Source organism: Mauremys reevesii, linkage group 18 (assembly GCF_016161935.1).
Source record: "Mauremys reevesii isolate NIE-2019 linkage group 18, ASM1616193v1, whole genome shotgun sequence".
In the NCBI taxonomy this organism is placed as follows: domain Eukaryota; kingdom Metazoa; phylum Chordata; order Testudines; family Geoemydidae; genus Mauremys; species Mauremys reevesii.
This window is the reverse complement of record NC_052640.1, coordinates 3,839,947-3,854,293: the sequence shown is the minus strand read 5'-3', so window position 1 is coordinate 3,854,293 and position 14,347 is coordinate 3,839,947. Positions and strand designations below refer to the sequence as shown.

The 14,347-nt window shown below is 42.2% G+C and overlaps 1 protein-coding gene across 5 annotated transcripts in view; it reads left to right on the top strand.

Moving 5' to 3' along the window:
* Positions 1–14,347, top strand: part of MYO1H (myosin IH) — a 57,803-nt gene that overhangs the window by 22,267 nt on the left and 21,189 nt on the right. For all 5 annotated transcript variants that reach the window (XM_039505198.1, XM_039505194.1, XM_039505196.1 and 2 more), the window contains 11 exons: positions 576–691; positions 1,978–2,176; positions 3,227–3,307; positions 3,857–4,036; positions 5,468–5,566; positions 6,898–7,011; positions 8,549–8,620; positions 9,696–9,815; positions 11,067–11,134; positions 12,133–12,238; positions 13,415–13,495. In XM_039505198.1, the coding sequence (XP_039361132.1) occupies positions 645–691; positions 1,978–2,176; positions 3,227–3,307; positions 3,857–4,036; positions 5,468–5,566; positions 6,898–7,011; positions 8,549–8,620; positions 9,696–9,815; positions 11,067–11,134; positions 12,133–12,238; positions 13,415–13,495 (1,167 nt within the window). In that variant the 5' untranslated portion in view covers positions 576–644. The remainder of the gene's footprint in view (positions 1–575; positions 692–1,977; positions 2,177–3,226; positions 3,308–3,856; positions 4,037–5,467; positions 5,567–6,897; positions 7,012–8,548; positions 8,621–9,695; positions 9,816–11,066; positions 11,135–12,132; positions 12,239–13,414; positions 13,496–14,347) is intronic.

The window sequence follows — 14,347 nt, the reverse complement described above, 5'->3', positions numbered from 1 at the left end:
AAGGGACAGAGGTATCAAGTCTCAGTTATTAGGACAATTAAAGGACTAAAGCAGGGGTCAGCAACCTTTCAGAAGTGGTGTGCCGAGTCTTCGTTTATTCACTCTAATTTCAGGTTTTGCGTGCCAGTCATACATTGTAATGTTTTTAGAAGGTCTCTTTTTGTAAGTCTATAATATATAACTAAACTATTGTTGTATGTAAAGTAAATAAGGTTTTTAAAATATTTAAGAAGCTTTGTTTAAAATTAAATTAAAATGCAGAGCCCCCTGCACTGGTGGCCAGGACCCGGACAGTGAGTGCCACTGAAAATCAGCTCATGTGCCGCCTTTGGCACGCATTCCATAGGTTGCCTACCCCTGGACTAAACCAATGTAATTACGTTACCAGCCAACCTTTAAATAAGGGTTTAAGTGTATGGGGAGTTAGAAATGGAGCACAGAAATATTGAAGTCTTTAAAATCTTTGTTACAGAAAAGTTCCACGTTTTCTATTTTGTCAGTTTTCACATGGTACACTTAAGGTTGCCCTTCAGGAGAAGTCATTCTGTTTGTTTACACTCTGTTCTTCCCTGTAGACATATATTGGTACCCTTCTAGTATCTGTGAATCCCTACAAAGAGTTGGATTTCTACTCAGTTAAACAGATGGAGATTTATCAAGGGGTCAACTTTTTTGAACTGCCACCACATATGTAAGTAGCACTAAATTCCACTGCTTTCAGTTCACATATACACTTTTTGACTTTCATAAGGTCAGGTCTAGCACTGTTTCTGTTGTTTTTTTTTTTTTTATATTACAAACTTTCAAACATAATTGCTGGGGGGCGGGACTTTTCATAATAGCAATCTTAGCAGGTAACTTGCTACACTTGCGGGGTTATTTATCAAATAACTTCAATTAGACAATATCATAGGACTGGAAGGGACCTTGAGAGGTCATCTAGTCCAGTTCCCTGCCTCATGGCAGGACTAAGTATTATCTAGTCTAGTATATGTCTCTGCAGAATTGGCATTTGGATGTCAGAACTTGGAAGGAGGGTAATTTCAACTTTAATATTGACACAGCTTTGAAAATACAAATGTTTTGTGAATGTTAATCACTCTTCACAACTTCCCTGTGAGGGCATGTAAGTATTTATCTCCATTTTACAGAGGGCAAAATTGAAGAGCCAATTTGTCAAAAACCACAGGGAAGAATCTGTGTCAGACAGGGCTAGAATTAAGGAATTTTTCTAGCAAGTCAGAGCTCAGCACATGCCTTCCTTGCTTACCTGATGATGGGATGTCAGACCATTAGGGCTCAGCCATGATGTGCCCTGGCATAATTCCAGTACTGACTATATCCTTTCATCGGTTTCTGAAACATTCCCTGTCACAGTCTCTGCCCTTCCTCCTGGCTCCCTGGGATCCACCTATTCTCAGTGCTCATAATTCTGCCTCCAGCTGGTTCTGGGAGCAGGAAGTGGGTTGAGGTCAAATTTCAAAGCTGGACGTTGATTTTTGCATTTTCTTCCCAAATATTGGGGTTGGGGGGGAGAGAAGTGGGAAAGGGAAAATGGCTGCACTAATTGTTACCTTTTAAAAATATCTTCACGGGCAGGAGTTGGGGCTCACCAACAGGCTGCTTTAAAAAAAAAATGAAAATGTTGAGGTTGGTCAGTCCTGCAGTGTGCTAACCTGTGTCCACAGCAGTGTGCACAGTCCACATGGGTTCTGTTGATAAAGCTCTTTTCCTCCATCATGTGCCTACCTCTCCATTTGAATTAATATTTCTACTTTGAAGTTGTGAATCTGCAAATTTTCTGTTGGGAACATTGCTTGCCTGTCCAATTCAAGGTCTGTAAATTTTAGCTGTCTCCAGTGTAAGGAGCCTATGGAACATTTTACTCCTGTCAGAGCTTTCTGCCATCATTTTGTATGGCTGTTTCATATTGAGTAATTCTTAAAGCTGATTTTTTTTTGTGACTCTCTTATTCAGATATGCCATAGCTGACAATGCTTACCGGGTAATGTGTGCTGAGTACAATGACCACTTCATCCTCATCTCTGGGGAGAGTGGCGCTGGGAAAACAGAAGCCTCCAAGAAGATCTTGCAGTACTTTGCAGTGACCTGCCCTACCACAGAACAGCTGCAAATAGTCCGTGATCGCTTGCTGCTCTCCAATCCAGTTCTGGAGGTAAAACAAACCTCTAAAGGTGTACTATGCAGAGGAGATTGGCTGGCTGCAAGATTTCTCTGTATATAGAACTGAAATGTTTTGAATGTATGGAAGGAAGAGGAGATCTAATCAGGAGAATGGCCTCCAGTTTGCAGGGATACTTGATCTCTGATTGCATTACAATGAAAGTAATTTCAGTCCCTTTGCAAGCACGTCCTTTCTGACTTGGAAAATGTGAAGGAATTGATGTAGGCCAATTTGTTGTCCAGGGATTTAAATTTTGTCTGCTTGTAAGCTGAAAACTTCGTTTCTTCATCTATAATAAAAACACCTAGTCTCCCCCTCAATATAAATGCTGTGCAAAGAAGGGATTTTTGTCAGTAGTGCTCCATAAGGAAAGGAGAAAATATTTTGAGACCATTTAATAAATGCTGACCCATATCAATGAATGAACAAGCCTCTCAGAGCATCTGTCACCTATCCCTCTAGTTGCCTAATGTGCAGGAAGGTAACTGTGGATACTACTATTCAGGGCAGGTTTTCAGAGCTCTCCTGAAAATGAGATGAGCTGAGAGCTGGATATAGATTCGTGTGGTGGGCGCACACATTCAGTGAACTTTAGATGACACGTGCTCATATTATCAGAAATTTTAGGAAAGCTTGTCTAAGTCTTCATGACTAAACAATGGCAGTAAGTAAATGTGAGCCATTGATACTTAACCCTACATGAAGAACCAACTGAAGAGAATCCGAGAACTGAATGTATGTTGAGTGTAACTAATGGTGAGTCTGGGCAGATGGATTCTACTCTTATGGAATGCTCTGTGTCAGCAGCGGGTGGGGAAGCAAGTATGTCCAGTCTCAGGTAAATACAAACCTAATTTTTCAGAGTTTCATGGGATTTAGCTGCCCATTGACTTACCAAGCGTGAAAAGAGAGGGGAAAGTGCATAGGCTATCTAAAGCTGTACATGCTGACGTTTCTCCCTCAGTTCCTCATGACCCCAGTTCTAGACGCAGAGCTCTCAGCAGCAAGAGGAGTGACTTGGTTTTGCTTGTTTCTCTGCAGGCTTTTGGAAACGCGAAAACTCTGCGTAATGACAACTCAAGTAGATTTGGAAAATACATGGATATCCAATTTGATTTTAAGGTAACAACAAATGTGTTGGACCATTCTCAAAACAAGCATAACTATTTACCTGTCTGGCACCAGCATGGAATACTTAGTCAGTAAACCTTATACTGCCCTGCAAAATTATTTACCTTGCAGGCTACCTTCTGACCTCATTTTTACAGCTCTTGCGTTTTTTGACTGAGCTGTCTGAAGTCTTGTATCTTGGAAGTTTCCAGCATTATTGGCAACACAGCCAACTGCTCAGTGGAAAAGGAGCAGGAGCTAGTTGAAAAGACAGTTACTCCTCAGACAGTATGTGTCTACTTGTAAGTGATATTTTAATAGAGAAACTAATGAAGTGTAAGAAGAGCAGATAGGCTTCTGGTGTCATTGCTACTTGTCACAGTATGTGCGTGTTAATAAGAATACAGCAGTCACAAAACTTCTGCTGGCTTCCTGTCACTTGGACTGTTGGGTATTGAAGGCTTAGCCATCTAAGCTCACTTGGCTGTTTGTTTTTTGTTTTGTTTTTTTTTGCTTTGTTCCCCTCCCTCCCTCCTCTCTTCCCCCCTCCCCCCCACCCAGGGAGCTCCAGTAGGAGGGCATATCCTCAGTTACCTGATTGAGAAATCCCGAGTCGTTCATCAAAACAATGGGGAACGGAATTTCCATATCTTCTACCAGTTGCTGGAGGGCGGGGAAGATGACCTGCTTCGCTGGCTAGGACTGGAGCGCAACCCACAGAAGTACATGTATCTTATACAGGTTGGGATAACTAGGCCCCCAGCATGGAACTACCTGTGGGGTTCTAGAGGCTGCATTTGGCAGCACAGATCTGCAGTACCTGTTACCTTGTTCTGTAAAGGTCCTGTATTATGATCACCTATGACTTGATGGGTTTTCTTCACCGTTCATGTACTCCATTATGGTAGAAGTCATGACTATAGCTAATGATTTTCTAAGTGGTTATAATACTGTAGAACAGCTGTCGGTGTATGGTTTTTCTACCCTTGTTTCACCTTTTGACCCTGATTTGCCCTGGGTCCAGAGCTGCAGCAATATTAGTGCCTCAATTTCCTTTATTTCTAACTTCTGGATGGATTTCTAACTAATGGATAAAGCACATTAGAATGAGACAACACTAAGGCTTGCCCAAATTCTGCCCTTAGGCTGTGAAATCACTAGAAGCTGCATGAGAGTACCAGACTAAAACTTGGTCCTGAATTCGTTTCTACCCTCTAGTTATGAATCCAACCTATCCTTGCTTCTCCTCCATTCGTTTAGAGAGGGATTTCACAATGAAGCAAACTGAAATGAGAAATTGTATTCCATAAGGAATTTAACAATGCAATCACTTTTTGTATTCTCAGTGCTCTTACCCATGCACAAATATCCTCAGTAACAGCTTATTCCACTTCACTGCCGTGGACTGGGCAAAAGCCCTGAAGTTCTTAATCTGTCTGTGATAGACTGTGATAAACATTAAACTGTTGCCAGGCAAATGAGTGCGCTATCCTAGAGGAAGCATTGTGACTTAATGGCAGATGTCCCTAGGCGGAAGAGCTGGCTGGTGTTGTATAAAAATACCCCTTTGGTTCATTGGAAAGCATGGCCTAAACTACTATCTGCAAGTTACACTTGGTGTAAAGGTCTCTCTTTAAGGCTTTCTTTATTAATTTGGTGTAAAATAAGTAAGCTTGAGGACTTAAGCAGCTGTTATATATAATATGAAGAAAAGTGTTCCCTACGCTTGTTTATAAAATGCAGAATCATGTGTGCAAACTGCTGTTTTATGACCTCCTATTTCCTTCAGTTTTTGATGGAGTATAATATGCAGACAACTTGCCCTTCTCCCGGTATAGACACATTGAGTAACAAAGGCTATGTTACTATAAACATAATAGATGGCTAGAGCCCAAATGTCACCAAAAATGTGCTAAGTACCTAGTACCCAAACTCAACACAGACCATGCTCTTAAGTAATGGTTACAGAAAGGACTGACCAGGAGAGCCATGGGCAAGAGTGGAATAACCCTCTGTGTGTATATCTACAAACAACGTGGTAAAGAGCTGAGAGAACTGGGAATCAAAAATGCCAAGCCAAGGTGTGATTGGCTAATGGGTACACAGATCACCTGATCAATAGTACTGTAGTGATGGATGCAAAGTTTTCATGCTCTTTCTTCTCCTCAATAGGGTCGCTGTGCCAAAGTGTCTTCCATTAATGACAAGAGTGACTGGAAAACAGTCCGCAAAGCCTTCTCAGTCATTGACTTCACTGAAACAGATATTGAGGTATAGAGGCAAGAGAAGGGATGTTCATTTATGAAAAGGGGTAACTGCTGATTCCATCCTGGTTCAGGCTGGATATCTGGGAAATTTCCAAATAAGGGCTGTACAGCTCTTTCTAAGGAAGTGGTGGAAGTCTCTTCCCTTGCAACCCCTAAAACTGGACTGGATACAGTGCTGAAGTACATGTTGTGGGGAACAATTGTCCACTGACTAAGATGTGGACAGGATAACCTGAGAGCAGGAATTGTCTGAATATCTTACTGGCTTCTGATAGTCCATAATGGATAGAAAAATGGGATGCAATAACCAATGCCTGTACCCACCAGGGGGGAAATGCTTTACAAACAGTATTACTGGGCCAATGGGATCAGAAAGTTTGCCCTCCCCACCCTGTTTTTTTCTGGTGTCAGAAGTGTGTTGCTAAAGGAAGTCTATATTGCTACCACTCTAGTGAAAAATGTCATGTGTATAGAGGTAGAGATTGGTATCAGAACTTCATGTCACCTATAAAACCCTATAAAAACCAGGGGCTGTTATTACTCTTCATATCATTAAACATTTGCTTGATAGATTTAACTAAAAAAAAAAGACCAGGAAGAGAATTAATTTGATCTCCTACATAATACAGGACACAGAATTAGGAGTTTGGGGAATATGGTTGTGGCTTTGTCAAATGACCAATTCTCTTTCAGATGCATGGTACAAATTAAAACATTCTCCCTCTCTGCAGTTCCTAACTGTTGGTTGTTTTTTTTTAATATCACTTAAGTAAGTTGGGTCCAGAGTTCATTGGAGTATCATCTATGCCTCTCTGAAATGGCTCTATAACTGCATTTAGCAAGTGCAAGGATTGCTTTTGGCTTAACTGCATCATATAGTCAAGTGCTCTTTTTCTGCTGCCTGTGTTTTGTGAACTTCTCAGGAGTAAGGGAAGAAGGGTCTATAAAAGTGATGGTCCCAGCACCAAGATGGCCTGAGATACAGGCCCTGTTGTATGCATGCCTGGTGACCTCATCTTTGCCTCTCCCATGGACTTTGGTGATTCCCACCATCCATATACTACTTAGGTTGAGCAGCTGGGTTAATTTTGAAGTGTCAGCTGATGTGCGTATCCCAGGGAGTCAGACTGGAAGGAGATGACCAGGTTGGAGTGTCCTGTACCAGGTCTAGAGAAGTAGCTGATAATCCCTCACTATCTCCCTCAGCAGTAGTTGATTTTCAGATCAACAGATTGCACTACCACTGAGCCAAACAAGAGCATATTCTGCTTAAGAGTAATGACCATGTAACCATATGAACTTGGCTTTTAACAGTCTTTGTCACTTTGGCCTCAGCATCTCTTTGGGGTCATTGCCAGTGTCCTGCACCTGGGAAATATTCAGTATGAAGAAGATAGTAACGGTCATGCCATCATCACCAACGGCAGCCAGATCAAATGGATCTCAAAGGTATCATCTATGGGGAGACAAGAAGCTTCCATACAGATTTGGAGGCAGGGGCCCAAGACACTAGGTTTGAGGGGTTGCTTCCTTCTTTGCTATGTTTTTGATTTGTGGATGGTAGCATGTACTGTCCTAGGAAGTGTCCAAATTCTCTAGAAGGACAGCCTCTGCTCTGAGAGGCTCACCTGGGCTCTGTGCATCAAGTCCGACTTGAACAGTCCCTGCGCTAATCAGGGGATCCTAGGAATGTAGGCGTGGAAGGGATTTTGAGAAGTCAACTAGTCAAGCTCCCTGCACTGAGGCAGGACCAAGAAATCTAGTCCATCCCTTCCAGAGGTTTGTCCAACCTGTTTTTAAAAACCTCCAGTGATGGACTCCACAACCTCCCTCAGGAGCCTATTACAGAGCTTAACTACCCTTAGAGTTAGAAAGTTTTTCCTAATATCTAACCTAAATTTCCCTTGCTGCAGATTAAGCCCATTACTTCTTGTCCTGCATTCAGTGGACTTGATCAATTATTCTCCACGGTCCTCTTTATTGCACCCCTATGAACTCTGTACTGAGCTGCCAGATGCAGAATCCTGAAGTTTAAATGTTTTAACTCTTGCCGTCAGCATAAAGATGGAAAAGTTGAAATCTGTAATGTATAATATGCAACAGGCTCCTTAGCATTTTAATTCAACTTTAGCCATCAAGGGTATTTACATTACATTACACTTCTTCTTGTGTAACTGATCCATGCTTTTCATTATGGGTGTGGTGTATTAAGGCATTACTAGAATATCCTCTGTCTCATTGGTTTTTGTCCCCAGTTGGCATAAAGACACCCGCTGTCACTTCCCAGACCTGCATAAGTGACTTTGCATTGCTTGCAGGGTGGCTGCTGACAGATGTGCACAGTTGTCGCTATGGTGGCACGTAATGTTTTGGCTTATGTGGCTCCTTCAATCCAGTGCACAAAAGGATCAAGCTGCATATTCAGACTGGAGTGGCAGCAGCATCCATTTGGAATTTCCTGTTGTCAGTAGAAATCAACTGCTTAACATTGTTTCAAATATCACAAAGGAGATCAGAGCGACTTAATCTGCCAATACTGCCTCCCCCTAACAACCAGAAATGGGTTGTGTGGGCTACCCCCTAATAGAGAAGCAGCAGCTCAGTACTCCACAAGGGAGCAAACCCCTACAAGGTGCCTGTGCAGTCTGTCAATACACTGTGGGAGAAAATTCTTGATGGACCTCTAATCATGGCAATCATGTTAAACCAGTGCAAGTAAGAAAAATGCTATAGTTTAAAATCTCAATATGACCAGAGATAACTGAGATAGCAAAGGTGTCTCATTCCTTTTCCTTTAAATCTTAATATAATGGATTCCACTACTTATCTGTGGGTGCAGAGAAATGCAAATGTTGATTGCCTGTTACGTTTTGGGTTTTCAAGAGTAATTAACAGTAAAAGGCAGCAGCCTGGACATTTCACTCCAAATTGACTGTATGCATGAAATTACCCTTTGTACTCTAACTGTGGCTCTCTTCTTTGGCAGTTATTGGGCGTCCACTTATCCATTCTACAGGAAGCTCTTACACACAGAAAGATAGAAGCCAGATCAGAAGAGGTATAAATTAAGCCAGTGTCAGATTCCTCATAGTCTATTAGAAGTCAACACAGTCTAGTGGTAAAACCCTGGGCTAAGGAGTCAGGATACTCTGTTTTGTTCTTGACACACTCTCAGATTCTCTAAGGAAACTTCACCAAGCTTACTGAATCTGTCTCTTTTCCTATCTGTAAAATAATTGTGATAAGAATAGTTACCTTCCTTTGTAAATTTCTGAGATGTTGAGAAGTGTTGGTGTGAGGCTGCCTTCCTGCTGAGTGATTGAAAAAAGCCAGGAGCAAGGAAGGTTTACACACAGCCACATGTCTGAGCCAAATTATCTTCATTTGTGTAGTCTGTAAAGTGCTTCTTGAAAAAATTGGCTTCATATGCAGATGGGAGTATTTGTATAAAATGTCCACTTGTAACATTTTGTGTTTGTTTGAAAGCTATCAGAGTTTTCCTTTGAAATTTGGCAGAGTCCCAAAATGCAGCCTCCTAATCAATCCTGATAGTGTATGCCCATTTCCCCCTTATATCTGGTGTACATCATTTAGCTTGTATATAGATGAATGTTTGCCCCCAAATTAGGGGGTAAAATGGGGCTAAATCCTTATTTTTATTCATCCACTATGCTGTCAGTGACTCCTCTCCTGTAGCCTGAATGTTAATGCTAGGAAATTCGTAGCTATTGTCTTGCACCTTCTGACCAAAAAGATATGTGGAATATCTCACTTTATTTCAAAACCTCTTTGACTTCAAATCCATCTCATCATTGTGAGACTGGACCAGTCTAAACTCTGCTACAGGTTAGGATGAGTGCAGCTGGGTATAGAAGTTGGGCACTAGGACCCAACAAGCGGTCTCATAGCTGGGGTGCTAGAGCAGTAGTCACACCAGCCTGAGGTGCTACCTATGGACCGGTACCTGGAGCTGTGGTTGGCTTCGGTTTTGATCTGAAGGCAGAATGCTTGCTCACGCTTCCGTGTGAAATGGAGACTGTCAGATGGTAGCCTGCTCTCTAATCCATGAGCATGAAATGAGTTAGAAATTACTGACTGAGTTATCTTGAGTATTTTTACCTGCTTTTTTTTAGGTCCTAAGTCCCCTGAACATAGACTTGGCATTCTGTGCTCGGGATGCAGCAGCTAAGGCGATTTATGGACGGACTTTTACTTGGCTAGTCAACAAAATTAATGGATCTTTAGCCAACAAGGTTGGTTCCCTTCTAGCTAACACTATGCTCTACAGACGAGTACTGTCTCATTCAGTGAATGGACAGTGCTTCCAGAATGAGACAGTAATGTGGTGTTTTCCACCAGACATTTCAAGTCTGCTAGTTGAGTTCAGGGATTCAAACCACTATGAACTGGAGATTCATGTTCTGCTTGGCTGTTGGGGTGTTTTTAGTATTAGATACCAAAAAAAGATACATTGTCAAGTAGTTTGGCCAATGCATGACCTACTTTAAAATTGTCCATCCTGATTGGAAGTAAATACAGATCTATACGTGATCACTTTATAGCTGATAAGAAAAAAATCACTGCTTTTGTAGGACCTATCCAAACTATGGTATGTGCGTCTCCTGGTGGACATGTGGCAGCAAACTAACATGCTATTTGCTGGTCTGTAATGCTGGTGCAAAAACAAGGGGAGTTTAGCATAAAACTAAGCTTTCTAGAAGACAAGAAAAATGTTTTCCAAATGGTGACAAAACTTGTATGGAAAGTAGCCGTGATATCTGTGCTTAAGAGAGAAGTGTCCTTCCAGACTGGTTGAAGGAGGTCTTTGCTTTTGGTTTGGTAAGCCACCGGGCAGCCATGCATGGAGCTGTTTTTATTATCCCAGATACGTAGTTTTGAATGGTGGAAAATGGGGATTGGCTAGATTTCCCCCATTAATGATTTAATCTTGGGATTCCTCTCTGCATCTACAGTAGCTGTGCACCAGGATGTGTGTTGTACTATCAGCTGAGAAACCCGGTCTGAGAGTTAACATTAGGCTTTGAGTTGGAGAGACTACAAACGTTCACAGAGCTAGGAACAACCAGGAGTCCCCAGCATGGGATCCCGTGTCCTACCCGAATATAGAAGGCAGTGGTTGTCTGGAACAAATATGTGACGGCCATCCTGCCAGTGTCTATAAGAAGATGAAGCCATTGGAAGATAAAGGAGATTTATTCCACATTCTCTCCTACCTCTATGCCCAACCTCCACGAAGAATATTTATATCGGTCTTGGCTTGCTCACCAAAATATCTGGTCAGTTCAGCTGCAGAATTGCCTGCTAGAGGGACCCATGCGGTAATGACACTGTCCCTGTAATGAATCTCCCTGGTCAGAGGCAGAGTGGGAACAAATGAGAGATTAAAATCTAGGTGAAGGGAACCACATGAATGATGCAGAGCAATCGCACCAGTTACAGAAATCATCTTTTCCTCATGGAGCATTTAATGGTATCTTTGGCAGGACCTCACGAGGAAAACGGTGATTGGGCTGCTTGACATCTATGGGTTTGAAGTGTTTGATACAAACAGGTAAGTGCCACTGAAGCTGGCTCAAACTGTGCGTGCACTAATGTGGGTCTGCTTCCAAAGCAATGCATGGCCATTAGGGCTCAGGCTTTGGCTTACCCCAGAAAGGCAAGGAAGTTGAGTCCCAGCTCCCTTCATCAGCTCTGAGCTGTACCTAATCTGTGACACGTGTTGCAGTATGTAGGCGTAACTGGCTAAGTGAAGCACAGTGAAGGTCTTGACTCATTTCTTTGCTCTAGTTGGCCGATTGTGTTAAAAGTCCAGAATCATATGGAAGAACTTGTGCATGTAATATTGGAGTGAGCCATCTTCTTGTGTGGGGCAACTTTCAAAGCCTCTAGAGAGACAGAAGGATGCAACAACTACCACCTTCTAGCCAAACAAAACTCATTGCCCTGTAATGCTTATTCTGTCGTCATATATTCAATTATAAGCCTGTTGGAAAGGAAGTTAGTGATGGGTGACAATGTGGCAGTTTATTTCAGAAACATTCCACCGTTAGTCTGCTGCCCTGAGCTTGCTGTGTCAGCAAAAATGGGCTGGGAGTCTCTCAAACAGCCCTTCTGGGAAGAATGTTGGAATTGCAGCTCAGATGACAGTGTGCGTATGTGTTTGGGGAAGGTAGAGGGTGGAGTTAACTGAACTTTATCAAAGCTCTCTAATTTGGTTTGAGTTTCAAACAGAAGTTTTCGGGGCGGTGGGTGGGGAGGGAGGAGTGGTGTATTTTATCCAGACTGATTCTCCAGTTCTTGTTAAACATCTACACTGGTAGGTAGCCACTCTTGAAATTGGATATGGGCTTTTTCTATTAAAATATAGTCCTAGTGGGAAAACAAAACTATAGCTGTCTCAGCTATTTCATGGGCTCATCTTCTGTCATGGGGAGAAGGGTTATAATAGGAATTCTCTTTTTACACTTCTTTCCCTACAAACCAAGAAGGCAGCTAGAAAGTTTTCCTTTAATGCACATCCTTATTCTTGCTTATTTTATTTTTCAAAAGTTTTGAACAGTTCTGCATTAATTACTGCAATGAAAAGCTCCAGCAGCTCTTAATCGAAATGACTCTGAAGGCAGAACAGGAGGAATATGAGATGGAAGGCATAGAGGTAACTCTCATTGCTTTTCCCTGTCTTGTTCTCTTGGGAACATCACTGCACAGCAAACTTACTCTTACTCACCAAGGCATTAATAGTGCTTTTTAAAACTTGCCATTATAGTTGAAATACCATTGACATTTGAGATGGAAAAGGCATAGTGGTCCCACCCATTCTGTTCCCTTCAGTTAGTGCAGGATTATCATCGATGGTATATTTTCATATTGTCACATTTTTTTAAAGAATGTTTCCCTTTGAGAGCTACAGAGAGCACAGCCTCCAACCTCTTCTTTCCTGGGGGCCCTCTCCCACAGACCCTCCTCCCATTTGGTAACATGGGATGTGAGGGATAGTCATGACCCCTGAATGCCTGGTTAACTTCCAGCTGAGAACCCCTCTGCTATGTAATAGAACTCACCGGAAGCTCTTGCTATACTTGGCCTCGCTTTTCCTCTTCCCTACTTTGATCCCATTACTCCTAGTTGTACCTTTTCTATCGCGTTCAATCATTCTGGCTGAGTTAATTTGTATGCTTTGAAGGAGAACGTGGCAGAACTAGGACTCTTGGCCAGAAACAGACTCTGCAATGAAATGCCTTTGTAGAAATAAAGAAGATCCTTGTAACGTAAGAATGGCCATGCAGGGTCAGACCATTGGTCCATCTAGTCTGGTGTACTGTATTCCAACAGTGTCAGGCACCAGATGCTTCAGAGGGAATGAACAGAACAATTATCAACTGATCCATTCCCTGTCATCCAGTCCCAGCTTCTAGAAGTCAGAGGTTTAGGGACACATGGGGCATGGGTTGCATCCCTGACCATGTTGGCTAATAGCCATTGAAGGACCTATCCTCTATAAACTACTTTTTTGAGCCCAGTTATACTTTTGGCCTTCACAACATCCCCTGGCAACAAGTTCCACAGGTTAACTGTGCATTGGATAAAGACATACTAACAACAAAAGATGCAGCTGAGTGTGTTTCAACAGAAGAGACTGAAGGGTTGCAGTGTAGTAATGGAGAGATTAAGATAATTCTGCCCAGGCTGCTTAAACGAGGAAGATATTGAGGAGTGGCTGGATCAAGAACCTCTCCAACAAAACCTTAAATCCTAACTTGGAATTATTTCAGGTTGGAGTAGGTAAAGTTCTCTGAATTCTTTAAAATCACTTTTCCCTTTCTAATCCCAGTGGGAGCCAATTCCATACTTCAACAACAAGATCATCTGTGACTTGGTTGAAGAGAAACACAAAGGAATAATCTCCATACTGGTAAGAACAAAATGTGTGCCTTATTGTGCAGTGATTCCCATACTATTATTGCGTTCTCAATACGTTAAGAACTCTACAGTACCCAGGATGTAAATATGTGGATGCTCAAGTTCTGTCATCAGGCCTTTACTATTAAAAGGGTTGGGTAGAATACTAGGTTAGAGTCTGAAAACACCACAGAACACCGAAGTAAGGTTTGAGCAACTTATACTTTTTTCTGAGCTGTGCTCTGAGATTTTTCTCCTTGTTCCTCCCCCTGTTTACTTATCTCTAGCCTCCAAACCCCCAAATTACAGCAGTCACCATCCTGCATTGGATGCAGGGGCTGCTCGAATTAAGCTTTCTAGCCTGTCAACATCACTAAGGGCACTGTCTGCAAGAAGTAGAGTTCAGAGCAGCCTTCCCCTCAACTTTGGGATAAATGGGGTGGGGGCTTTAAACTTGGTAATACAAAACCCAAGAAAGGTAAGATTTATAGAGATTCTTTCTGTAAAGATGCATGTAATCAACAGTGATGCATTGTGCTTTGACCCCCATGGCTTGCTGACTTGTAGACAGAGGAGTGGAGAGTTTATCACATGGATACAGAAGCTGAGTGATTAATGCACTGTAACAAAGGGCAGGAGTATCATGATTCTTGAAGCTTAATGCTAGTATTCCCACTCTAATTAAGCAAATGTGCAAGCAGAACTCTTCTAAACAGATCATCATTGGGTGGGTGGGGGGTGGTTCTCAGGTAGAAGAGATGAGAATCCAGTAGGTTTGGAGGCTTTTGGACTCTTAGAAGCTGTAATCAATGTTGACCAAGAATATCTAGCCTTTATCTATGTATTCCTGGGTCTCAGTGCCAAA